The sequence below is a fragment of the Mustela erminea genome, chromosome 7, assembly GCF_009829155.1.
Source record: "Mustela erminea isolate mMusErm1 chromosome 7, mMusErm1.Pri, whole genome shotgun sequence".
In the NCBI taxonomy this organism is placed as follows: Eukaryota; Metazoa; Chordata; class Mammalia; order Carnivora; family Mustelidae; genus Mustela; species Mustela erminea.
The window spans coordinates 139,618,933-139,645,872 of NC_045620.1; the positions used below are offsets into that span (position 1 = coordinate 139,618,933).

The following is a 26,940-nucleotide window of genomic DNA, read 5'->3' on the forward strand; positions in this document are numbered from 1 at the left end:
TCCGATTCTCCGCCGGTGGTCGCAGGATTTCATCGGCTCGAGGTTCGGTGTCCTCAGTCACTGTCCCCTACAGGCCAAGCACGAGATGCTGGAAACCCTGCACTCGGTGACAGGTCCTGTTGCATTCATCAGTTTTCTTTTAAGGATTTTACTGACTTATTTGAAAGAGCCTGAGCAGGGTGAGAAGCAGAGGGAGACGCAGACTCCCCACTGAGCAGGCGGCCTGGTGCGGATCCATCCCAGGGCCCCAGGTTCATGACCTGAGTAGAAGGCAGGTGCTTAGCCCACGGAGCCACCGGGTGCCCCCATGTTCGTGGTATTTGTAAAGTTAGGTATGTCTTGCTAATGCCGGGAAAAAAAAGAAAGCTCCTGTCTCCTTGCAAAATGAAGAGTCAACTTGAAACTTGTTACAGAAAGAAAAGTAGAGCTGCTGCCCCGATCTCACGGTCTCACCTGCGAGTCCTCCTGAGCATGCGTGCTGAACCGTGTGGGTGTCCTTGCGACACGCCTGGCCTTCACCCCTGCCACCCTGTAGCGAAGGAGGGAAAGCATCGTCCATCACAGGTGTGATGTTAGCTTAGGTTTCTCTGTGGATGTGCTTTATCGGGTTGGGGAAGATCCCCACTGTCCCTGTTTTCCTGAGAGTTTATCGCCAGTGATATGTCAGCTGTTTTTATGCATCCATCAATAGGGTCACATGGGTTTTTCTTCCTAGCCTGTTAGTATTGTGGACATTAGCCCCTTTTAAATGAGCTTCCTCATCTCTGAACATCTTGCTTTCCTAGCACACGGTATCCCAGGCTAGTTTTATACCATTCTCAGACATGGGATTAACCTTTCCTCCAAAAAGCCTTGGCTCCTTTTATTGGAAAAATGGTATTAGAGACCAGAATTTTGGCACAAGGGTACCTCATGAAGGTTCTCCTGAGGCCGCCTTGGTCTTCATAACTAGTATGATGATCTTCAGTAAGTGCTCTTAAGTTCCTATGACTGGGGTGCCTGGTTGGCTCAGTGGATTGAAGCCTCTGCCTTCAGCTCAGGTCCTGATCCCAGGGTCCTGGGATCGAGCCCCACATCGGGCTCTCTGCTTAGCAGGGAGTCTGCTTCTTCCTCTCTCTCTGCCTGCCTCTCTGCCTACTTGTGATCTCTGTCTGTCAAATAAATAAAACAAAAATTTAAAAAGTTCCTGTGACTGATTACTAGCCTTCCTTGTGTATCTATAACCTTATAGTTCTTTCCAGGAGGAGAATAAAAAAAAAAAAACAATACATGTCACAGAACAGCAATTTTACATCTCTTACACAACCCTCTCTCCTTCTCCCTCTGTCCCTCCCCCCCAACACTTGCATGTGTATGTTCTCGCTCCCTCAAATCTCAAAAAAGTCATAAATGTTGGGGCGCCTGGGTGGCTCAGTGGGTTAAGCCTCTGCCTTCGGTTCAGGTCATGATCTCAGGGTCCTGGGATCGAGCCCCACATCGGGCTCTCTGCTCAGTGGGGAGCCTGCTTCCCCCTCTCTCTGTCTGCCTCTCTGCCTACTTGTGATCTCTCTTTGTCAAACAAAAGGTCATGAAAGAAAGTCATAAGTGTGGAACTGGAACTTTGATTTCTCAGAAGACTTTGGGTAAACGTAAGTATTTAATGCTAATCCAGTTGAAACTTCCTAAAGCCAATTAGGGATGTTAGAAAGTATGATCAGAGTATATCAAATCAAATTTTTAAATACCTGGGAAATATGTTATATATTATACCTTTAAATCATATCTAGCATTGGGCGCCTGGGTGGCTCAGTGGGTTAAGCCGCTGCCTTTGGCTCAGGTCATGATCTCAGGGTCCTGGGATCGAGTCCCGCATCGGGCTCTCTGCTCAGCGGGGAGCCTGCTTCCTCCTCTCTCTCTGCCTGCTTCTCTGCCTGCTTCTGATCTCTCTCTGTCAAATAAATAAATAAAATCTTTAAAAAAAAATATCTAGCATTTCAAGTAGAAATTTTCCCATAGGTTTACGTTATTTTCAGTGTCGCTTTCACCAGCAAGAACGACCCGGAGACACGGAGTGACAAGCTTGTGAATCTTTATTGTTCTCCCCTTACCCGGATCTTTACCCCTATCTATATCCCCTCTCCTCCCATCAGCAGGCTGTACACGTGAAAGGAAGCCTGATCAACGCTTAGCGTGATAAAAAGCACGCAGTGTCCTCGGGCTACCTGTTCTGGGCATAGCCAATGATCTCTCAGGTGGTGCGCAGGTCCTCTGTCTGGCCGCAAGGGCAAGCGCCCTGTTGTGTGTTATGTACGTAGCTGCCCCCGGCATTTCAGGTTGTCTGAATCCTGCTAGAATTGTTTCATAAAAGACACCAATATGTGTAATTATAACACAATGTAATTGAAATCTCAGTCTCATGTTTTACATCACAATTACATAAATCTTCAGCTATTTAAAGAAAATGCTTACTGGAAATCAAACATGTCATGTCCTGAATTCCCCAACTATGCATTTATTTGTCACTAAAACAAAATATTTTTTAAAAATCAATGTTTATCCAATTTTAACATGCAGAGGAATCACCTGGTAATCATTGGAAGATACAGGTTCCGATTCAGAAGTTCTGGGCTGGGGCTCCATATTTTACAGTTGTAACTTGCCCCCAGATTATGCCCTTGAGACTGATCCAGGGACCACAGTGAGTAACAAGGGGCCAGATGTCGAGAGGAATTGCAGTAGTAACAGGAAACCAAGAAAGATCTCTTTCAGCATGAAGGAAATGAATTAGGGAATCTACAGTTTCATCGTAGAGGAACCAAGAGACTCTGCCCGGGTGGTTCTGGTCCAGGACAAAATGTTGCAGGGGTGGGGGTGCAGTTAAACACCAAAGATATGTTCCCCTTTTTGTATATTAGCTCTCCATTGCGTAAAGTCCCCATTTAGAGGGACCCCTTGGGGGGGGGTGTAATGTCAGCACCTGAGGCAGAAAGCTTAGAGGTCAGACAGAGGAGCGCACCCAGACTGCAAAGCTGCTCCTTTCCACACGGCTGCTCCCCGTGTTACTGATAAAGTGACAAGAGTTACCGCAGAGTCCTTGCAAGTAAAACAATTTATGGACCTGTCCGACCGATCAAGAATTAATGGGTTGAATTTAGCCAAAGATTTCATTTCTCCCCACCACTTCCCGCCCGGGTTTTCAAAATCATTACCCGGCGGGGGGTAGGGAGCACAGGAAGGAAGTGCAGTCGGAAGCCTGCGACGAGTGTGAACCCACGCGTAGAATGAAGCAAGGCCACTGGCTTCTGGAAGGCCTCAATCACTCTTCCCGTGTAGCAGTGTCTGATCTGTAGACAGGTGGATGAGAGGTAATCGTTCAAATACGAATATTTAAGATACAGAGATGTTCACTTGATTTTTATCATAAACTGATACTCTGTTCATCTTCAACATATTTCATCAAAAGCAACATCACTCTCATGAGCCTTCATGAAACATGTACAGGATGAAAGAAGGAACGTGACATTGGGAACACGCTAGTGTATCAGACCAGATTAGAAGCTGCATGCAGTGTTCAGAGCCCCCCCACACACACACGGCGTCATTATCTCCAGTTTTCAGATGAGAGAACAGACTTGAGGCAACTCACCGAATGTGTCCAGGTAGTAAACTGTAGAGCTGGAATTTGCTGTCCCGTGTGTGTGAGCTGCACAGGTCAGGGCTGGGGGAGAACGGGAGGGGTCTGGGGCACAGGATTCACGCACCCCAGTGTGCTCATCCTGTGCACTCCGCAAGTCCCACAACCCTTCCGCGGGGCTAGCACACCAGTAACCACACCCCCATTACCAAGGGCCTGCGGAGGTTGAGGAAGGTGACTGACAGCCCTGTAGACCTGCTGGTCCTCCGCTACCACACTTTGCTTGTATTGTTCTTGGTAACGAGTCATCTTTAGGGAGATACCAGGAGTCCTTGTCTCTGGAACAGACTGCAGTTGAAATGCCCTCTGCCCAGTAACCATGTTCCTGGGGCCCCATGGGGACATTTCCTGCAACTGTTCAGACTGAGACTGGGAACCACCCACAACCAGTAGGAACCTGGGTGCCTGTGTTAGGGGCGAGCAGGGGGCAGGGGCATCCCCCACATGTGTGATGCTGAGGGGCTTAGGGTTTGCGTCCTTCTCCGGGCAACGGTCTTTGCAGTTACCACCACGCCGTGGTCATCATTATCTTCCTAACTCACGCTTCTAAAATCAGTCATTAACATCTAAAAGAATAATTTGTTAAACCTTAGAAAGTTGTTGGTTTAGTTTTTGCTTTTTTAAAAAAGATTTTATCGACAGCGAGAAAGAGAACACAAACGGGGAGTGGGAGAGGAAGAAGCAGGCTTCCCGCCGAGCAGGGAGTCCGATGATGCGGGGCTCCATCCCAGGACCCTGGAATCGTGACCTGAGCCGAAGGCAGATGTTTAACGACTAAGCCACCCAGGCATCCCTAAAAAGAGTAAATTTCAATCTTCAAAGCATCGTTGAAATTCAGTAAAATATTTAATGTACAAACTAAAATCTGCTCTTCATTGTTATTTCTGTCATCTCTACACCCCACATGGGGCTGGAACTCACAACCCTGAGATCAAGAGTCACACGCTCCTCCCACGGAGCCAGCCAGGTGCCCCCAAAATCCGTCACAGCCATTTCACTAAGTTAGAACACAAGTGATCACAGGAAATGACACAGTGAAGTAAGGCAAGTTCCAGTACGACTTCTCTGTCTTCACAGTCACTGAGCTGCCCCTGCTGGCTTCAACAAATGATCCAAATGCAAGAGGACTCGGCACCTAGAGCTGCACCCAGCCATGCCTGCCGCAAGACCAGAGCCCCCCCTGAGCCGTGCCCTTGTCGGGGAGTGCATGCCTGCGGGAGCCGACTGGGTCACTGCGAGTTCTCGGGAGTACTGAGATGAGGAACTGACCCTGGTGGCAAACCACACCTCATCCAGATTCTGGATGAGCCTGACTTCTAGGGGGTGACTGTCTTAACCCCAGGACCTCAGGGCGTGAGCTGTAAGATCCTGAATGCAGCAGGTGATCCTTGTGCCCCATGGGTGGCTCAGAGGGGATGGAGTCTGGTGGGCTGCTGTCAGAGTGGCCAGGCCCACGGAGAGAACCCTGGCTCTGGGGCTCCACCTCTCTTCCTTGATGAAAGGCAGCAAAATGAGCTCGCTGGCTTCTGCTCTCACCTTACGGCCCCCGGATTCCTCACTGATGCTGGTCACAGCTTCAAGTTAACAGCGAGAAGACTGCGGACCAAGTTCCAGTACCAGAATTAAGTTGGTGACTTAAGCTAAGTCATCAAAAGCCCCTTGAGCCTGCCTTCTCTGTCAAATAAACCTAAGGTCTGCCAGGACTGGGGTGGGAAGCAAACAGAGTGCCAGAAATGAAGCAGTGCGGCCGGCTACGAAGGGAGGGGTGTCTTCAACCCCGGGGGCAGGGGGCTGCCAAAACACACACTGCTGAGCTCCCCCCTCACTTCCCCTACTCTGCCACAGAGCGGGCGGAGTTCCAACCCTGCTGCCGTGGGGCAGGACCCAGAATTCCCATTGCTGCCAAGCTCTAGGTGATGGTTTCGTGGCTGGTCTGAGGGCCACACTGTGAGAGCCATGACAGGTTTACCAGGATGGGTGCTGGGCTGGGGCCTGAGTACTGGCCGCAGCCCTGCCTGTCTGCACGGCTGTGGGCAAGGTACTTGATCACTCAAAACCTCAGCTTTCTCATCGGAATACAAGATGACGTTAGTACCGCTCTGTGAGGGTCGACGTATATGGCTGTGCGCATAGAGTAGTACTTGGTATAGTGCCTGGGACATTGAGCTGGCTCTCCGAGCATCTGCTCTGACGGTAAAAAGTGATTCCACAGCAACTGCACACTGCAGGTAGCTAATGAACAAAAGTGTTTCTTCCAAAGCAACGGATGGCTTCATACACTTACCTATTCCAAACTGCACATTTTGGGAAATCCTAATGTGTTTTACAGAAGCATGTTATAGACTGGTAGAAATTTTTATTCAAAAATACAATTTGCATGCAAAGTATAAACAGGAATTACAAGCACAGAGTTTGAATATATTATTTTTCATGTGTTCCTATGTTGATCTATAATTATTTTCTAGGTCAGCAGTTCCTAGGATGTTGGCCTCAGGACTCTTGAACTTCTAAAAGTTATCGAAGACCTTGGAGAATTTTTTTTGTAGGTTATGACTAGTGATATTTACCACGTAGAACATAAAAAGGAAAAAATTTTTAAATTATTCATTAAAACAGTAAATGCACCTCAAGTTAATATAAGTAATATGTTTTATTAAAAATAACCATATCCAGGGCGCCTGGGTGGCTCAATCCGTTAAGCGTCTGCCTTCCGCTCTGGTCATGATCCCAGGATCCTGGGATGGAGCCCCCCATCGGGCTCTCTGCTCAGCAGGAAGCCTGCTTCTCTCTGCCTCTCTGCTACTTGTGATCTCTGTCTCTCTCTGTCAAATAAATAAATAAAATCTTTTAAAAACCCCAAACAAACCATATCCCCTGCCCCCAAAGTGAGAAGAGTAGCAGTGATTTATGTTTTGCAAATGTCGGTAATGTCTGATGTGGAGGACACGCCTCTCTACCTTTGGATTTACGGCTTCCTGCATGCATGTGTAACTCATGGGGTACACGTTTTCATTTATACAAAGGATGTCCTATCTCCACGTGGGGACTTGCTTTATTCAGTTAGTATCATATTGCTAATAATTATCCATAATTGTGTGTGTCAGTGAAACCTAGTTCACTCATCTGGAATGCTGTCCAGTCTCACTGACTTCTGGGCCGGTGCTCAGTGCCGTCTTGAGAATGGGCCAGCATTTGCCCAGGATGGGTAAATCACATCCACTTGGAGCCAGAGTTTAAGATCGGAAAGATTTTCAGATGAGCAATTGGTTAATGAAACACCAGAAGAAACAGTTTTGGAATTATAGAAAGCCACATGGGCAATTTTCTTTTTTTTTTTTTTTTTTTTTTTTTTAAAGATTTTATTTATTTATTTGACAGAGAGAGATCACAAGTAGGCAGAGAGGCAGGCAGAGAGAGAGAGAGGGAAGCAGGCTCTCTGCTGAGCAGGGAGCCCAACGCGGGACTCGATCCCAGGACCTGAGATCATGACCTGAGCCGAAGGCAGCGGCTTAACCCACTGAGCCACCCAGGCGCCCGGGCAATTTTCTTAACATATTCAGATATAACCTACAACTTTAGCAGGATGATGAGTGCTCTGTGATAAAGGACCACAGCCAGCCAGTTTACATGGAGAAAAAAGTCCCAGGTTCATCTGACCCCAGGATCAAGCCAGTGGGAGGGGCAGCACATTGACAGGGGCTCAGCCTCCTCCTCCCCAGGGGAACAGGATGGGCACAGCTGTGTCGATAACCTGTACTTCTGTCAACATTTCAGAGCAGACTGACTATGCCAGCTCAGAGTTTTAAAGTGAAGACTTTTGCTTTCCGCCCACTGCCCCGGTCTTCTTCCAGTCAGCCTCCTAACCTGGAACCAGGTCTTCCAGTGCCATCTGCGTCCCTAACCGAACCTGTTGCCACCCAGAAAGGATGAGCTTGTGATGTCTCTGAGGAAAGCAAGTCTAGAAATAAACTGTCCTAAGTGTAGCCTGAGCTCACCCAGAGGCCACTGGTGCTCCATGGCCTCGAGTGAAGACAGAAGGAACTGCAGTAAAAAGAGGGGCTGCTGTCACCCTGAGAGCAGGGGCATCTCCGGGCTTCACAGCTACACGAGAAGATATATCATGACCAACCATTAATGATTTTTAGGGACAATTTTTAAATTATACTTTAAGGTTATTTATTTTTTTTAGTAAGCTCCACACCCAACATAGGGCTCGAACTCAGAACCCAGAGATCCAGAAGCCCACGCTCTTCCAAGTGAGCCAGCCAGGTGCCGCAGGACGACTTTTTAAGAGGCTGTCCAGCAGTGCAGTAAAAATAGGAACGAGGAATGGACTGCAGCCCGTTTAAATTTAAATGAGGAAAGCGGAAATTTTTTAAATGGCTGTTCTTTGAGTTCACAGACACACATGACCACAGCAAGGCCCGTCTGCCCTTTGCTGCCCCTTCTTCCCGCGCTCTGCCTAACGCACGTGAGCGAACTCTCCGCCCTTCGAGGGTCTCCCGCGCGCCGCCCGCAGTCTCCCCGTCCGAGTCCGCCCTGCGGGGCCGGCTCCCCTCGCCTGCGCGTCCCCGTCCCCCGCGCGTCCCCGTCCCCGCGCGTCCCCGTCCCGCGCGTCCCCGTCCCCCGCGCGTCCCCGCCCCGCGCGTCCCCGTCCCCCGCGCGTCCCCGTCCCCGCGCGTCCCCGTCCCCGCCCCCCGCGCGTCCCCGTCCCCCGCGCGTCCCCGCCCCCGCGCGTCCCCGTCCGTGCGGACGCCCGCACTCAGCCCGCCCCACTCAGCCGTGCCTCCCCCGGCCGGGGCCGAGGACGGCAGGTGTCGGTGAGGTTGGCCCGACTGAGCGCCCGGAGGAAACCAGGGTCGTTGGAACACCGAGGCTTGTCCGTGGACAGGGCTTTTCCAAGAAGTGGTTTTGCTCCAGAGCGAAAAGCCAGGAAACAGGCAGAAGCTAACAAATTGCTTTTGCTACTAAATTGTCCCCCTGGGTCCCAGGGCACTGGGTTTTGACGTCCCCGCGGCCACGCACCCGCGTGGGTGGGCGCTCCCCTCCCTCCGGCCTCGGCTCTCTCTTCCATCGCCGGGCGCCAGTCCTCCGGCCACTACGGCAGTTAGGAGGAAAGCCACCTGCTCGTTCAGCTGGCCAGCCCGGACTGCGCGCGGAGGGACCGGGACCGGCCGGCAAGCGCCGCGGGGCGCGGAGCGGCGAGCGCACGAGCCTCCGGCCGTCCCACCCTCCCACTGCGCCCAGACCCCGCCCCTCCGGCGGCCCCGACCGCGCCCCTCACCGCCCCGCCCACCCCACCTTAGTCCCCACCCGCCCCTGTAGATCCCACCCCTTCCGGGACCGCCCAGACCCGGCTTTCTCCCTGACTTCCGGGAAACTGAGCCGAGCACGCCCCCGGCCCGAGTCTCTCCGCCCCCCGGCCCCGCCCGCAGGGGGTCGCGCGTCATCTCTCCGCGCCGTCGCCGGAAGTTGGGTCTGTGTGGCGGAGGCGCGGGCGGCGGAGCGGAGCGGCGGGGCGATGGCCGGCTGTGGGCGATGACCCGGCTTCTGGGCGTGGCGCGCAGCGTCGCTTTGGCCGCCGTGCGCTGCAGCCCCTGCGGCCGCAGCGGCCTCAGCATGTTTTACGCCGTGAGGAGGGGCCGCAAGGCCGGGGTCTTCCAGACCTGGTGAGTGGGCCGCGCTCTCCGAGGCCGAGCCGGGCCGGCGGCGGGCGGCTCTCGGGACTGGCCCCGGGCTGCGGCCTGCGGCCTGCGGTGGAGCGCCCGGGAGCCCCGCCGCCGCCGGCCTCCGCTGACGTGGGCCCGCAGGTCCCGGCCGCCGGCCCCGACGCGGTTGCGTTGTGTGGGCGGCGTCGGAAAGGCCACCTGGAGCCCGAGCGCGCCCGGGCCCCGCTGACCCTGCCCGCGTGCGTCAGGGGACGTTCCCCGGTGGCCGCACGTAGTCCGACTGCGGCCGAGCCTGGCCTGCCCCGCCGGGGTCCTTGGAAAGGTCGCCTTTCCCGGGCCAGCTCGGATCCCTCGCACGGCCCGTGGAGTCGGGTTGGCGCCGTGCGGGGGTCGCCGCTGTGTCGGGGCTGCCGCGCTCGGGGAGGGGCCCGGGGCTCGCGCTCCTGCGTCGGGGCCGACGAGCGGAGGCGCCGCGGAGCTGTACGGAAAGGGCTAACGGGACCCGTCTTCAGACCCGGCCCGGCCCAGCACTTCTGGAGCGTTTGGAGACGGAGCCGGGACGGGCGGGCGTCGGTCGGCCGGCACAGGGCGCCCAGGGCGCGGGCGGGGCCGGGACCGGACTGCAGGCCCCGCGGCGCCGGCAGCCCCGCGCGGGTCGCACGGTCCCCGGCGCGGGCGGGGCCGGCGGGGCCGGCGAGGGGCGGGCGGTAACCCGGCGCTCTGTTGCAGGAGCGAATGCAGAGCGCAGGTGGACCGCTTCCCGGCCGCGCGCTTTAAGAAGTTTGCCACGGAGGAGGAGGCCTGGGCCTTCGTCGGGAAGCCCGCCGGCCCGGGCGGCGCGGAAGGTAGCGTGTGCGCGCGTCCCCGGGGCCTCGCGCAGCCAGGCCGCCCGGTGCGTGCGGCCGAGTCCGCCACCCGCGGACACCCGGCCTCTCGGAGGGGCGGCCGTGAGCACGTGGGCTTAGCGGAGTCTGTCGGAGGGCGCAGCAGACAGCCGGGGAGGCGGGGTCCTCCTCCGCGCGGAGCTGCCTTCACTTTATCTTTAAGTGTCTTTTAGCATTTTGTTTATGTATTTGTCAGAGCGCGCGCAAGCGGGGGGACGGCAGGCAGGGGAGAGGCGGGCCTCCCTCCCACGCGACCCGAGCCAGGGCCGCTGCTCCACGCCTCAGCCACCAGGCGCCCCCAATTCTGCCTTTCAGAAAGGACTCGTTCCGTTAGACCCGATGGGCTGCGGTGCTACGGGGTGGGTGTGTCTGTTCCCGGCCTGCACGGAGTCCAGCCTCGGTGTAAGGAGCATCGCGTGCGCACAACCAGGGCTGACTGCTTGGGAGCACAAAAGTGTTAAATATAATCGCCCTTTGAACAACACGAGTTTGAGCTGCGTGAGGAGACTTGTATGTGGACTTCATTGTGTTACGTTTCTCATAAAATACACATTTATTATAAATTCTCCTTGGCATTCTTTTTTTTTTTAAGATTTTGTTTGTGAAGGAGAGAGAAAGAGCCCAAGCGGGGCCGGGGCAGGCAGAGGAGAAGCAGGCTCCCTGCCGAGCAAGGAGTCTGGTGTGGGATTGGATCCCAGGACTCCGGATCCGACCTGAGCCAGAAGCAGACGCCCCGCCGTCGGAGCCACCACCCACGTGTTCTTCCTCAGGATTTTCCTAACATTTACTTTTTTAAAGCATTTTATTTATTGAGAGAGAAAATACAGTCCCGAGCAGGGGGAGGAGCAGAGGAAGGAGGAGAGGCAGACGCCCTGCCGAGCAGGGAGCCCAGCACGCGGGATCTCGCCTCCAGGCCGACGCCTCGTCCCGGGCCACCCCGGCGCCCCTGACTAACATTGCCTGTTCTCTGGTACTTTGTTGTGAGACTGCGGCATGTGAGACACACACGTGTGAGTCAGCTGTTCACAGGGGCCCTTCCAGGTAACAGTAGGCTACCAGTAGCCGCTAAGTGTTTGAGGAGTCACAGAGTATACCCATTTTCGACTGGGCGGGCCTTCAGACCCCCATGTTCGGGGGTAAATTGTCTCATTAGCTTGACTCACAGATGTTTTACTAGTGGATTGAGAAGAGAGACTAGTTCGAATCCATGTTTTTCGGCCAGACTCTCCACAGTCCCACTGAGATGTGCCGGCTCTGGACAGCGGCTCCTTCGGGAGGCCGTGACAGTGCTGGTCAAAGAGAGGAGTCGCGTTTAGGAATCCACCTGCGTGACCAGGCGGGGCAGAAGCAGGGCGGAACCTCACTCACGGTGCATCTGCTTCACCCTCTGTCTGCCCAGCAGCTTCGAAGGGAGTTGCGCTGTGGCTGTTAACATTTTCTGCCCCGGTGGAGAGGTCAGTTTGGGACAGAAAACAAATGTGCAAGTATGGTTCTTGTCTCAGCGGGGTTCTTAATGCTTCCTTCTCACTGCTCTTTTGCCTTAACCAATTAGTCTTTTATTCATACTTCAGTTCTTGCACTAGAAGTATGTTTCTGTTTATCAGATGCTCTCAGTCCCAAGGCAGGACAGTGCTTTATGCATCATCTTTCTGAAAGCTCGGAGATCTCCAAGTTAGTGACTTACATGTATAAATTGGGATTGAACATCTTTCATCTTCCAAACTGTGTCAAAGCAAAAGTGGTAGCCCCTTTCCCAGATTTTCTCTTAATGTGACGTATAGTTTTATTTTGGGATTCTTGAGCTATTTGGCGGTTACCATGATTTTTGTAAATTGATTTGGGGTTAACTTACTCAATCCAATTTTGTGAAGGGAAAATTATCTGACAAAATGGGCTCTTTTTCTTTCAAAGTCTTGTCTGTCCTTTAAAAACTTGGGTTCCGATTTAACTTTCTATGTTATTACAAATAAAATCAATATTTGTATTGGCATTAAACTTCTACTAAATTACCCTTTGATTTGTGCTTGTATTTTGGGGTTTACTTACGTAGAGTCCCTAGAGGAATATTTTTCTTTCGAGAGTTTATTTATTTGAGATAGACGAGAGTGAGAGAAAGAGCAAAGCAGGGGGAGCTGCGGGGAGAGGGAGACGCGGACTCCCCACTGAGCAGGGAGCCGGATGCCGGGCTAGGTCCCTGCACTCCAGGTCTGTGACCTGAGCCGACTGAGCCACTCAGGCGCCCCCGCAGAGGAATATTTTAAAGGTAAATACAGCAGACTGGAGACCCAAACATTGCCCTCCATAGTGGCTCCGGTCAGATTTTGCCTAGATAACCTGTAGCAGTCTTCTGCCAGGTGTGGGTGGAGAAGCTACTGCAGGCAGGATGTTCTGGCTCGGACACGTGGTAAGGGTTCCGTCAACACTGGAGCCCCATTTCTCCGTCCCTGCTTTAGGGATGAGCTTAAAATGAATTCTGTAGTGTGGGGCTTGGTGGTTGTTTTGCAGATAAGCTTGGCTGCTTCTTCTGTGCCTCTGTTCCCACTCCATAAAATGAGAATGTAGGAAAAGCTGCTCCCACACAACCTGAGGGAGTATGTGAGAAGCCTCTGGGATTAAGCCTGCATCCCATGGCTGGGCTCCTGAAGGAAAGCTCTGTAGCCGCCGCCCTGAAGGGGCCCGGTCCCTTCTGCTGTTGGGCTTCTGCTTCCTGTTGTCAGTGTGGCCCACCGTCTCCTCACTTAAGGTCCAGTTACCTATGCCCTCTCAGCTTTCCCGGAGGTTCTCAACTTGACATTGATGGGGTTAACGTACCTAGAGTAATCCCATCTACAGAATTCGAGTCCTTGTTTTCTTTCTGGGGACAGAGTCCCTCAGGTAGTCAAACGGCCCACCATCCCGGTGGGATTCAAACCTTTGCTCTCTCTACTGTCTCTCAAAACCAGGTTTCTGCTTTAACAGAGATGTTGCTCCTGTGTTTCTATCGCCTTGTCAAGTTTGGGGAAACTTTAGAGTAATCTCATAGGACTTGAAAATCTGACATGGTATGGACTGTCCTAAGCGATTTCCTCTTTGTAGGGCCGCAGAGCATACTTAAGTCTGATTTAGTGATACTAAGTCACATACTGAATTTCTGGATTGTTAAGCATTTCGTGTTATGTTCGTATTTTCCTGCTTTTTGACTAGACTTGATCTTTCAGGGACAGAAAATAAGCATGAACAAGAATCACAAGTGAAAGCCAACAAGCGACTCCGTGAGCCCTCGGATGGAGATGAAAACGCAGAGCCTTGTGCAAAGCAGGCAAGACAGACCACGGGATCCGTGCCTTCGGTTGACAAAAGCACATTTTCTTACATGGGTATTTATCTTGGATTTTTGAGTTTTCCGTATAATAATCATGACTCCAAGGTGCCCCTGAGCCTCTGTCTTGATGGAACAAAGCAAACGCGGGACCGTAGTTTATTAGAGGCAAATATTCTGAGAAAAAAAAATCAGACCAGCATTTGTCAGGACTAGACCTTCTGGGGGACAGGTCCTTATCATGCGAAGACACTACTTGTTTGCAAAGACGGCTCCGGGGAGTGAGTGTGGGGAGAGGGATGGCGACACTGTTATGACCTCTGTACTGGGGAATGCAACAGCAGCGGGTTCTGAGTTCACAAAAGGCCTGCCTTTACCTTTAATTTACCTTTAAATTGCCATATCCAAGATAGGAGGGCATGCTAATCAAAAGGTGTTGAGGGCCCTTTTTATAAGGGACTGATACTGTTTTTCTAGATAGAGAATATAGATCACATTGTACATACTCTCTCAGTTAAAATGTGAATTCAAGCTTAGTGAATTTGTTAAATGAATCTCAGTTTTTTGTGCTTTGGTTCCAGTGCCACTCACGAAACTCCCTCTTTTAGGAGAATTTGTTGTCGTCTACACTGATGGCTGCTGCTCCAGTAACGGGCGGAGGAGGGCACGAGCAGGCATCGGTGTTTACTGGGGGCCCGGCCATCCTTTGTGAGTAAACAAAAAAGGCTTCAAGTCTAAGTGAATCACATTCTAAAACTTGGCAAGGAGTGACACGAGATCTGCTGATTATTTGGTTAGCTTTGGCAGAGGTTGCAAAGGAGCAAGCTTTGGTTCATGTCGACACTGATAGCTTGTTCTTCAGAATGTAAATTACCTCAGCATGGCTTTCTTCACCCGGAATCTAGGGGAGTTTCTGTGTCTCGCTGATGACATCTTCTACCAAAATGACTTCCCTGCCCCGTAGGAGAGTCACATGCCTCCTGCGGGATGGTTCTGGCAAGGACGTCCAAGGTTGCCAGACTTGGAACCTGTCATGTTCCCAAGACTCTTCTGAGGACGTGTGAGCTTAGAGGTGCCCTCTAGTTTTTCACAAGGCGCAAGCTCAGGGGGATGCAAAGCGTAATCATTCAGATCCCCTGGGTAGCCCTAAGATTCAGTGTAAAAGACGAACTTGAGCCTGTGAAGTAGCCACATCAGCTCTGAGCTTTGTCTCCAGCATTTCCAGGTGCCCTCAGCAGTGTTGGGCGTAATGGACTATAAACTGTTGAGTAAGACTTTATATTTCTCTGGCCTTGTGGTCTATAGAGTTCTTTCCCTTTGAGATCTCATTTTAGCTGCAAACCCTCTAAGAGGCAACAAGCTTGTGTGGCACTGAGTGTCTGTGGGCTTAGTGCTCACCCAGGACCCCACACTAATGAATTGCAGGGCCAGAAAGAAAACTTTGCTTCTGATTTCTGGCCCAGTATTCTTCACAAGACCATCCCTTGGTGCTTTTCCATAAAATGCTAGTACTCTTGGTTTGGTTTTTAAAGGCTGTATATTTGTATGATGCTTTCATATGTAAAAAAAAATGTATCAAGCCTGCCCTCCATTGAGGGGCTTAAGGAATCCCTTTGGAAATTAGCTTTTTAAATTGATTTCATTTTCCTTTGTATTGTTTTGCAACCAGGAACATAGGCATTAGGCTTCCCGGGCGGCAGACCAACCAAAGAGCAGAAATTCATGTAAGTTATCGGACATATTTCCCACTGAGAGTAAGACCATCGTAGCAGCGATCCGTGTACACTGTGTGCGCACAGGATACTCAAAGTCCAGAAGAAACTTGGTTTGGAGTTACTAGTGACTCTGATGGATAGTAATTTTCCAGAAACGTTTTAAAAGCTATTTCCCATAGATGCACAAACAGAACCATATGTGTGGCATTATTTCACGCAGAGCGCATAATCATTACACTTAGCACAGAAGAAGAAGGAATGTTTAAATAGTGAAGTGATTTTGAACTTGGGTAATGTTGAAAATTGGACAACTTCTGTAGCATGATGACTGACCTCTTTCTTTAAGGCAGCCTGCAAAGCCATCGAGCAGGCAAAGGCTCAAAACATCAAGAAGCTGGTTCTGTATACGGACAGTATGTTTACTATAAATGGTAAGCTTCTACATTTTACTTCTAGTGTTTCCTGGTAAACATGAAGGAAAACAGGTATTTCCTTCTCCTATGGGAGGTGTATCAGGGCCGGACCCAGATGGTGAATGAAGACAACCATTGGTTTGTCTGGTAGAAAGAGAAAACCGGGGATTCTGGAGCCCAGATCTGCTGCTCTGGAGTTTGCCACATTAGACAGGTCTTCGCCAGGCTCCTAGGATAGGGCAGCGGGTAGCTGTGTCTCTGCTTTCGTAGTCCTTCGAGTGTAAACACGCGTAAGTAAGTGAAGGTGGCGTGCTGACGGCTCCTTTGAGAAATAATCATGTTTAGGACACGGGGAGGGGGTTGAAGAAGCAGAGCGGTGTCCTCTTAAGCTGGGAGCTGTGGGTCAGCACCAGTCCAGGCCGAGGGGTAAGCAGAGGAGTGGGCCGGGCGTGTGCCCCCGGAGTCCAGCCTGTGTGGGCCAGCGGCAGGTCCATGCCCCTGCGGAGACGAGTAGAGCAGGTGGAGGGGGAAGTGGAGGGAGGCAGAGACCAGGACAGGCGAGCTCAGCGGACCGCGCGCTCTTGTAGGCATCACTAACTGGGTTCAAGGCTGGAAGAAGAACGGGTGGCGGACGAGCACGGGCAAGGAGGTCATCAACAAGGAGGACTTCGTGGCGCTGGAGCAGCTCGCCCAGGGCATGGACATCCAGTGGGTGCGTGTTGTCCGAACCGGTCCTCTTACATGGCTATGAGGACCAGACGCTCGGGTGAGAGAAGGTGGGGGTGGCAGCAGAGAGAGAACCTTAAGCAGGCCCTACGCTCCGTGTGGAGCCCGACGGGGGCTCGGTCTCCAGCCCTGAGATCATGACCTGAGCCGAAATCAAGAGTTGGACATTTAACCGACTGAGCCACCCAGGTGTCTAGGACCAAATATTCGGAGTTAACTGGGGAGACTAGTACTGTCTGTAGGTGATTTAATGACTTAAGTTAAAGTTTACATAACATTAATACCATAGCGAGTGTTAGAAATTGCAACATATTTGAGTCTTGATCATCCTGCAAGTGACGCTGCTTGTTATTGCTGTGATTGTGTGTAGAACACACCGCTCGGGCAGCGTGACTGAGGGGGGTTCAGTGTCCTCTCGTCTTGGCGGTGCTTGGGAGGGCCTCGTCTGGGCTCATGTTATGTTGCAGGACTTTTTTTCCTTCAGTGCCTGCAGTTGTGGTCATGCTGCTTGAATGAAGAGGTAGACCAGATGAAGAGTGCTGGGCAGCCAAGCGAAGTTCAGAGTGACGGACAGTACGACGCTCCCAAAGAGGGAGGGGACCAGCGTTTCTAAGTCCAGTGGGTTTCTGGGCTTGTCGGCAGGCTGTTTTAATCTGATTGACCCTCCCTGTGCCTGTCGCCCAATCAAGTTTTTGTCATCAGCGTGGGAAAGGGTGGAGGGCTCTTTCCAGAGCGGTGTAAAGTCCTTTTAACGCTTGTTTCCTCTTGGTTGGGTGGTCGGGAGGACACTTGGCCCTACCTGCCTTTCTTCCCACTACCCTTCATGAACCTCATCACTGTTAAAGTGGCTTGGTGATAGTCAACCTGTTGGTTTCTTTAGAATCAGCCATAATGTCAAAATAAAACTAATTTATAAGGTATTTTGTTCAAAGTAAAGTGTGATAAGACTTTAGGGACATGACTTCTTTTTCCAAAACGGAAATATTTTTCTTATTAATAGATAGTTTTTATTTTATTTTTATTTTTATTTCTTTTTAAAGATTTTTTTTTTTTATTTATGTGACAGAGAGACGGCGAGAGAGGGAACATGAGCAGGGAGAGCGGGAGAGGGAGAAGCAGGCTTCCCGCCGAGCAGGGAGCCCAACGCGGGGCTCAGTCCCAGGACCCCAGGATCATGACCCGAGCCGAAGGCAGAGGCTGAACTAACTGAGCCACCCAGGCTCCCCAATAGATAGTTTTTATTAAAACTGTTTTTTCAGGGGCGCCTGGGTGGGTCAGTGGGTTCAGCCTCTGCCTTTGGCTCAGGTCATGATCTCAGGGTCCTGGGATTGAGCCCCACATCGGCCCTCTGCTCAGCAGGGAGCCTGCTTCCCACCCCCACCCCCGCCCTGCCTGCTGCTCTGCCAACTTGTGATCTCTCTCTGTCAAATAAATTAAAAAAAAAAAAAGAAAAGAAAAAACTCCCTTTTCAGGGGGCACCTGGGTGGCTGCATCAATTAAGTGAAGGCCTTTGGCTCATGTCATAATCCCAGTGGGCTCAAGCCCTGCATCAGGCTGCTCGCTCAGTGGGGAGCCTGCTTCTCCCTCTCCTCCCTGCTCACGCTCTCTCTTCCTATCTCGGTCTGTCACTCTCTCAAATAAATAAAATCTTTTAAAAAAACTATAAAAAATAAAATTGTTTTCAGGAAATATAATTTCCAGCAGATCTACAGTTACAAATCTCTACCCATACATCCTCCGTATGAATCTGTCCTATATAAAAGCACAAGATATCAGGGGAGCATGGGTGTCTCAGTCAGTTGAGTGTCTCTTGGTTTCTACTCCGGTCATGATCTCAGGGTCCTGGGATCAAGCCCTGTGTTGTGCTCCCTGCCGAGTGGGAAGTTGGCTTCTCCCTAACCCTCTGGCCCTCCCCACTGCTCATGCTCTATTGCTCTGTCTCTCTCAAATAAATAAAATCTTAAAAAACAAACAACCAAACTTGTTTCCAACAATACAGAGCAAGTTAAACTGCAACCATTGTCTTAACTCTGTGTTGCTCTTTGACTCCAGGACCACTGAGAACAGCTTGGTGACGTAAGGTTTAAATCTGCCCTTCCCCAGTGTATTGGAAACAGTGGTTAAAGCACAGAAGTGCTGAGCCACTGGGTGGCTCAGTGGGTTAAGGGTCTGACTCGATCTCCGCTCGGGTCTTGATCTCACCGTCGTGGGATCAAGTCCCACGTTGGCCTCACGTTGGTTGTAGAGCCTACTTAGAAAAAAAAAAACCAAAAAACCAAATCACATAATTGGATCTCGTCTTTCTGACAGCATTTGAAGAAAATAAAGTATGTGTTTTGGATATGTACCTGTCCTGGTCTATACATACATACGTTTTACTTGGAAAGCTTTCCAAGTTCCATCATTCAGGTTACAAAAATTAGTAAAAACAGTACGATCCAATTTGTCAGAATCAAAATGGGATCTTTGTAAGTGCCTGCACTGTGTCCGTGTGTCGGGCATACAGGTTGTGCCATGCAGAACCGTGGAGGGGGGGCAGGGGGAGGAGCATCCTCCGCCTGCCCCCGCTGGGAAGAGTCAGGATGTACTTCTGTGTTGCTTGTGTAAAAAAAAACAGTAAAGGTAAAAGGAAAAATAAATTTCTTTCACAGATGCATGTTCCTGGTCATTCGGGATTTGTAGGCAATGAAGAGGCGGACAGATTAGCACGAGAAGGAGCAAAGCGATCTGAGGACTGAGCGAGGTCGTCGTCATTCTTGGACAGCTTGAGTGAGTGGCTCTTTGCTTGCCTTTCCTTACTGGTGTGAAGAATAAAACTTGCACTAGATGGGCAGATACAACCCGCAAAAAGGTAATAAATCCGTCATTCCGGGATACCCTGTGATAAAAAGTGGTTAAATTCTAACAAATTGACATCCTTCAGGATTTGAGCACGACTTGAAATTTCAGCATTATGCTTTACTGGGTTTGATGCCATTCACAGTTTCATTGCCATCTGGACAGAAATTTTAGGACTTTGATGTAATCAGTGATTTGAAGACACAGACAAGGTCTGGGAGTGTTCTGAAAGTGTTCATTAACCTTCTCGTTGGCAGGACTGAGTCTCAGAGTGTGCCGGTGGACTCGCACGTACCTGTGGATTAGAGCAAGGCAGTGCTCCTTGGTGGCTGCAGCCCATGCCTGGGCCCAGGCCTCGGCCGAGCGAGTGCGGGCTGGGTCTTAGCGGGCTGGCTCTGGTACAAGGCAAGCCTGCATGCGACCCCGGCAGCCTGACTGCCGTCTGGGAGCGTCTTACAGAGCAAGATGCAGGAGTAAATCTTCTAAAATCTCTTGGCCTGTTTTTGTTAAAAGCACTATGCAAGCAGGAGCCCCTCAGTGGCTCAAGCAGTTAAGCATCTGGCTCTGGATCCCAGCTTAGGTCCCGATCGCAGGGTCGTGAGTTCAAGCCCCACATTGGGCTCCACACAAGATGTGGCACCTACTTAAAAAAAAAAAAAAAAGCACAATGCAAGTTAAAGTTTGGTCTGATCATTTAAAAAAAATTTTAAATTTATTAAATTTATGATTTTTTAAGATTTTATTTTTATTTGAGAGAGTGAGTGAGAGAGAGCACAAGGCGGGTGTGGGGAGGCATGGGGAGAAGCAGACTCCCTGCTGAGCAGGGAGCCTGACCTGGGGCTCAATCCCCGCGCCCTGGGGATCATGACCTGAGCCAGAGGCAGACAATCGACAGAGCCACGCAGGCACCTCATTTTTTTTCTTACTACTTTATCATAAAAAGGCACAGAAAATGACACAAGTGTTTAGCTCCTCAAGTTGTCGTTTGTATAAGGTGAACACCCTGATGACCTCCCCTCAGGCCAAGAACTAAAACTTGGCCAGACACCCCAGAAGGCTCTCCATGTGCTTCTCCCCAGCCCCTCCCCTCCGAAGCGAATCCTGACTTGTATAGAAATGACTTATTTGTGTTTCTTCGTGGTAACTGAACCTTGTCTACTTTTTTTAGACTCCGTATTTCTGAAGTCTCTTTATTGCGTGTATTGGTCTCCTTGTGAGGGTTACCTGTTGAGGAACCTGGGCCATTGGTCCTGTTGATTCCCACGGTCTAGGTTTTGCCACATACATTGTCCTGGCACGGTCCAGCATTTTTCTGGCATCTGTACTTCCCGTAAATTGGGAGCTGGACCCAGAGGCTTGACAAGAATCAGGCTCCACACCTCCAGCGAGTGGTAAACAGCCGCGTGTTTTCATCCGCAGGTACAGGCTCTTCGCATTTTCCTGGTGTTGGCGCTGCCAGTGCCTAGTGCGTCGGTCTGTTCATGGTTCAGAGCCTCTAAAATGGTGATATGCTGTGATTTTGCTGACATTTATTGGCTGGGTTGGTTTTAGAAGATACGGCCTCTCATCTGCTATTTGGTTACCCAGTGGTGCTCGTTTAGGAAAGGCAGGATAAGTGCAAAGCTAATTAGTTCCCTGTCGTCCTTAGAAGGTGGCCACTTAAGGTTTTTTATTCATACTTTTTTTTTTAAGATTTTATTTATTTGTTTGACAGACAGAGATCACAAGTAGGCAGAGAGGCAGGCAGAGAGAGAGGAGGAAGCAGGCTCCCCACTGAGCAGAGAGCCCGATGCGGGGCCCGATCCCAGGACCCTGAGATCATGACCTGAGCCGAAAGCAGAGGCTTTAACCCACTGAGCCACCCAGGCGCCCCCATGCTTTTTTTTTTTTTAATTTTTTTATTAACATACAATGTATTATTAGCCCCAGGGGCACAGGTCTGTGAGTCGCCAGGTTTACACACTTCACAGCACTCATAGCACATGCCTTCCTCAACGTCCCTAACCCAGCCACCCTCTCCCTATCGGCCTCCCTGCCCCCCACGCCGTTGGCAACCCTCAGTTTGTTTTGTGAGATTAAGAGTCTCTTACGCTTTGTCTCCCTCCTGATCCCATCTTGTTTCATTTTTTCCTTTCCTGCCCCCCAAACCGCCCACGTTGCCTCTCAACTTGCTCGTATTCATACGTTCTTACAACACATATGTGTCATGAGCTCATTTACCTGAGCCTTCTGGATAGGTTTCAGGTCATTGCACTTTCTTTATTGAACCCAAATTGTAGCTTCTTTGGCCTGTAGCGGGAGGATCTTTAGGTTGGCTCTTTATTTGTTTTGATGTTCATGTATGCACACACGTGCACTGACCGCACAGGTGTACACGGTAGGCTCACTCGCGGTCCGTGCGTGCACACCCGCACGCATGTGCAGACCCTACGTGCGTGTGCCCCCAGCCCTCAGCCCCACTGCAGTCCCGTGTGAAGGTGCTCCAGACCCATCTGGTACTTCTCCGGCTCCAGATCTGGGATTGCCTCTTTCTCTAACTCTAGCTTCTTTCTTTCTTTTTGTTTTGTTTTGTAAGTAATCTCTGTACCCAGTGTGGGGCTTGAAATCACGACCCCAAAATCAGGAGTTGCGTGCTATTCTGACTGAGTCTCCCAGACTCCCTAGAATCCCCGTTTCTTTTAATGGCAGAAATGGTATTTCAGATGCTTGGTGCTTGTCGCTGTAGGGTTGGTCGTTGCCTCTGGGGCTTTTCAGTGCACAGAGTTAGAAAACCTACACGTGTACACACATTTAAAGATAAAGTGCTTGAGCTCGCATGGATGTTTCCAGTAGGAACTCGGGATTGCAGAGCGGTCAGCTCTCCCGTGAACTCAGGATTGCAGAGCGGTCAGCTCTCCCACGCTGTGTCTGTGCTTCCTTCCACACTGAGAGTCCCGGGACAGAAGTTCCGTAATCGCACACTTGCTTTACTGCGCTGGACAAGCAGTGCGGGACACTGGTATTCGTGTTCCGCTCTGGTAGCTCTGCTGGTACTGCGTGCGTGCACATGGTCAGTCGTTGCACAGTGAACTCTCCCCCCCACCCCATCTCGTCTTACTGTGTCTAGTCCGTGGTCACACAGCAGCGTTGGGTCAGTGTCCTCTCGGAACCGTGCTCCCGGACCTCCCCACGTTGACCTTAATTTGTTTGCTTTATGTTTGAAATCCGTTTCGTAGGGTATGAAATCCTCGGCTCACGTTTTCCTCCCTTGAGTATCTGGAATCTTTATTTTGATTTTTTCCCAGCGTGAAAAGCCCAGTGAGTCTTCCTTGTAAGTCATGTCTCCTTTTGGCTTCAGGGTTCCGAGGTCTGTTTTCCACGGTTGTGTTACACGGTGTCCGGTAGTGCTCGCGCTGGGTCGGTGCTCGCGGGGGCGCACGGGCTCTTCGTCTCTGCGTGTTCAATCCGCTGTTTCAGGGTTTCCTGGAACTGCGGCTCAGTGTTCAGGTTTCCGTGTTTTGGCCTTCTTTTGGGGAACCTCAGTTTCTCTGTGTTGAAGTCAGATTTGTCCGTCCTCTGTGTTTGCTTCTTCTTGAATCTCCTTCATCTCTTTTTAAGTTTCTTTTGTTTCCGAAAATTTGTTCTCCAGTTGAGTCCTGTTTCTAAAGCCATTATTTGTTGTGTTTGTTTGCTCTGATCCTCATTTCTGAAATTCATTTCTTGCCTGTCTAGTTTCCTTGAATTCTCTGCCCTATTTCTGACGTTTGCTCCTGCAGATGTGTCGTCCTCCCGTCTCGGATCTGCTTGCCTCGTGTTTTGGTCTGGTTGCTGGGTGCGTCCTTCTGGCGTGCCCTCACTCTCTGTAGCGGTGTTTGTTCTCCTTTTTGTTTTTCTTAGACTAGCTCTGTGTGGGATGGTATTTTCCCATCGTGCGTTTTCCTGAACATTTAGTTCAGATAGTTCCTCTCACTTCACAGAGTTCTCTTTTCTGTTGAACTTGGAGTCATGCTAAAAATATGGCGGCTGGCCTCCGGCGCCCTCCCTGCTCCGGCCCTGCCGCACCTGCACCGAGTCCTTCTCTTTCCTCTGTCCACTGTCCCTTCCTGCTGGTGCTGGCTCTGGCCCCTCACTGTGGGTCCCTGTGGGGTCAGCTGCAGTGGCTCTCGGGCTCCATGGCTGAAGCCCTCAGGCCTTCTTGCAGTGGCTCTTCACCACCCGGGTAGGGACAGCTGTCCCGCTCCAGCCACTGGCCTCCAGCTGGCCTGTGACACTGCAGTGAACACCTTTCGGTGCCATGGAGGCCCAGTGGCCCCACTGTGCTCTGTGCCACCGGTGTGCAGGCTGCAGTGGGCAGACCCTGTCCTTCATTTCCATGTGTCAGCTTTGTGGAGTCACCAAACCATTTTGCTTTCTAACAGCTTTATGGACGTGCGCTCGACGGACAGCAGATGGCACGTGTGTAAAGCGGACCTGGGATTCCGCGGTGAAGCCCCCGCAGGAGCTGCCTGTCCGCTCCCAGGTTCTCTCACACCGCCTTGAAATCCTTCCGTCCCGGACCCCATCCTTGGGCGACCACCAGTCTGCCTCCTGTCTCTGTAGATAATTTGTATTTTCTCAGGTATTTATATAAATGGAGTCCTACAGTATAAACTCCTTTCGTGTCCGGAGCTTCTTTCCGTCGTGTCCCCATTCTGGCATTGGCACAGCTGCGTCTGTCCGCAGCTCACTCCTTTCTGTCGCTGCGGAGCATCTGCAGCTCGGGCGTACCACGGCTGTGGGCCCTCCTCCTGTTCACGGGCGTTTGCTTGGCCTCCGGGTGCGGCTCTTGTAAATAAAGCTGCTGTGATCATGTATGTACTCGTCTTTTCCCGAACATGTGCTTTTACTTCTCTCAAGGGGGATGGGCGGGGTCACGTGGCAGGCATGGATTCAATTTTAAGAAACGCCAGCCGACATCGTCTGCCGTTTTACTTCCCCCTCAGCAGGACAGGAGGGCTCCAGTGAGCCCCCATCCCTGTCCCCTGCTGCTGGTTCCCTAGCTTTGTTCCAGACGACTGTGCTTCTGTTTCAGGTGAAGATTTGGGAAGATCCAAAAGTGCTCTTACAGTTGGTTAAGCGGCCAGCTCTTGACTTTGGCTCAGGTCATGACCTTAGGGTTGTGAAATTGCATCTCTGCACTGAGCGTGGAGCCCGCTTGAGATCCTTCCCCCACCACACCGAAGAATAAATCAATAAAAAGTAGCTGCATAACGAAGCTGCATAACAGCTTTAGAAATGTGTCCTCTGTCAGCTTTGTCGGCAGCTGGAGGGAGCCGAGTGACTGCAGTGTACGACGTAGTCCTCCGTCGTGGAATGCAGAAGCTTCTGAGCCGCTCCGCTCTCAGAGTGCGAGCTTGACGCTTGCCAGATGGAGGCTGTTCACATGTTATTTGTAGCATCTGCACCAGCGCGATGAGGTGACTCCACTGCTGGGCTTTGAGAAAATCCAGAGGGTCTGTGCTGTCCCTCGGGACGGGCACGTGACCGCTGAGCTAAGTAGAACCAAACCAAAACCCCAGTGCTGGCGGTTGGGCAGCTTGCGGGGTCGTAAACAGGCTCCTCTCGTTTGCAGCGATGGCGTCCCCAGCCAGGCAAGCCGGGGCCTTCAGAGGAAGACCTCGGCCTCCGTGCTACATGTCTCCCTCATGCTCCTGTTCCGGTAGTTCTGGAACAAGGAGGCGAGGCTGCTCCATAACGCCCCCGCTTCATGTCCTGTGCTGATGGGACTTGCAGAAACTGGTGCGAGCAGGACGTCGGAGCGGAGCATCTGGCTCTCCATCCGGCCGCGGCTCCAGCGCCCAGATGCGGCCTCCAGCAGGGGAGCAGGCGGGCAGGGGCTCCTGTCCGTGTTGTGTCCCCAGTGCCTGGAAGGCCTTCAGATACTTCAGAGAACCTGCGCCAGTTTGTGAAGACAGCTGCGGTTTGTGTGCCAAGGGGATGGAGGCGGAGCGAGGGGCACAGGACCGCTCGTCTGAACATGGCGGGATCTTCAGCTTTCATCAAAATAGGCCTCAAAATTAGGGTTCCTCCCTGGTGCTTCCTGAGAGCCACAGTGGAAGGAAGGATCTTGGACAAATACAAACAGGGTCAGTAAAGTGGGAGAGGACTGGCAGGTGCTGGCTCTGGCCGAGTTTCCTAGAGCTCTAGCTCTTAATCCCAAGGGTACCCAAGAATGTAGTATAAGGGGCCATATCACCAGTGGTGTAAACAGCCTTTTTACCCAGGACTCAAAATCCATTAACCATAAAAGAAAATTAAGGACTACATAAAAATCAGGAAGTTATGAATGGCTTTATTTATTATTATTTATTATTTTTATTTTATTAGAGAGTAGGTATGCACAGGAGGAGGGGGCAGAGGTGGAGGAGGGGGAGAACCTTAAGCCGGCCCCACACTGAACGCAGAGCCCAACGGGGAGCTCAGTCTCCCGACCCTGAGATATGACCTGAGCCAAAATCAAGAGTTGGATGCTTTACCGACTGAGCCACAGGCACCCCTTGAACTAAAAAAACTGTAAAGACCTAAGCATGGACAAATTCTGAAAAAAAAATTGGAACTGCTGTGACAGGAGGCTCATTTCTCTGATACCTAAAGTAGAAAGTGAGAAAATGCCTAATAATAGAATGGCCGGTCATAAAGCACTCGCACCCTCAAGCAAGGAAAGACTGCAGCTTCGCTCCGAGAGCGTGCAGACTGACACCGCACCGAGACCTCCCTGTAGCCTATCAGTACCTTGTAATACAGGACTTATTCGCAAAGCCAGCAGTCCGGGAGGCTGCTGGAAACCACGCACTTCCGTGCCCGCGTGGGCAGCACAGAATGCAGTTCGCTGCCTGCTGAGATGAGCGCGGGTAGCTCTGACCCAGCCTTCGCTGCTGTTCGGAACTTGCCGTGCAGGTCTGCCTGCGGGCATCCAGGCGAAGACGGGATTCGCAGTCCCTGAGCAGGAAAGCATACGGGGGCTGCCGCCGTGGCCTCGGGCGGTGCGCGGAGGGCTTGGCGTGTTCGGTGCATCGGTGCCAGAGCGAGAGGGCACCCTGCGGGGGGCCACGGTGGGCGGGAGCAGGTGCAGGGAGGAGGCCTCTCCGCGTGGGAGCCCCTGCCTGTCCTCCGCGTGGGAGCCCCTGCCTGTCCTCCGCGTGGGAGCCCCTGCCTGTCCTCTTGATTTTGAGTCATGTCGGAATAAATGCTCAAATACAGGAGCGATTTTAGAGCTGTGTTTTCCTGGGAGACGGAGGGGACGGCGCGCCCACCCGCAGGACCACCGCGGGCGGAAAGCCTGGAGCAGCAGGGCAGGGCTCGCTGTAGTTTTGATGTCCAGCCTCTGCCTTTGCAGACGCATCCTCGAGTCCCACGGGCTCCTCAGGCCCCCGCATCCTTGGTACTGGGGGGCACAGAACAGGCACAGTGCCTCTTGTGGGTACACAACGTGCTTTAACCTAACACTTGAAGACCCGGAGGCCAGCACCTGAGTCCGAGCTGTGACGGGCTGAATGACTATGGCCCTGAGTTCCCGTGTTGACGCCTTCCCACGGCGTGGCTGTGTTTGGAGATGGGGCCTCTAGGAAGTAATTAAGTCAAATGAGCTCACTCCCTCCCTGCTCTTGCCACTGACAACAGGAGAGGCCACGTGAGGACAGAGTGAAGCCAGAAACCCGGTCAGCTGACACCTCGATCTTGGTCTTCTGGCCTCTGGATTGAGAGAA

At 51.8% G+C, this 26,940-nt stretch overlaps 1 protein-coding gene across 6 annotated transcripts; it reads left to right on the forward strand.

Annotated features, from left to right (window-relative positions):
- Positions 1-9,117: 9,117 nt before the first annotated feature.
- On the forward strand, positions 9,118-26,315 carry RNASEH1 (ribonuclease H1). 6 transcript variants are annotated; one of them, XR_004288085.1, is made up of 12 exons: positions 9,122-9,342; positions 10,072-10,187; positions 13,424-13,582; positions 14,133-14,232; positions 15,194-15,248; positions 15,586-15,670; positions 16,240-16,364; positions 19,030-19,147; positions 23,614-23,813; positions 24,486-24,651; positions 24,807-25,320; positions 25,566-26,314. XR_004288085.1 is itself a non-coding variant. In XM_032353429.1 (9 exons), the coding sequence occupies exons 1-8, from the start codon at positions 9,212-9,214 to the stop codon at positions 19,114-19,116; spliced, it is 852 nt and encodes a 283-aa protein (XP_032209320.1). In that variant the 5' UTR covers positions 9,121-9,211; the 3' UTR covers positions 19,117-19,147; positions 23,614-24,048. The 6 variants fall into 6 exon arrangements, 4 of the variants coding, with proteins under 4 accessions (XP_032209321.1, XP_032209320.1, XP_032209319.1 ...); XR_004288084.1 differs by having other exon boundaries at positions 24,486-25,320; positions 25,566-26,315; XM_032353429.1 differs by lacking the exons at positions 24,486-24,651; positions 24,807-25,320; positions 25,566-26,314 and having other exon boundaries at positions 9,121-9,342; positions 13,430-13,582; positions 23,614-24,048.
- The last annotated feature ends 625 nt before the right edge of the window (positions 26,316-26,940 follow it).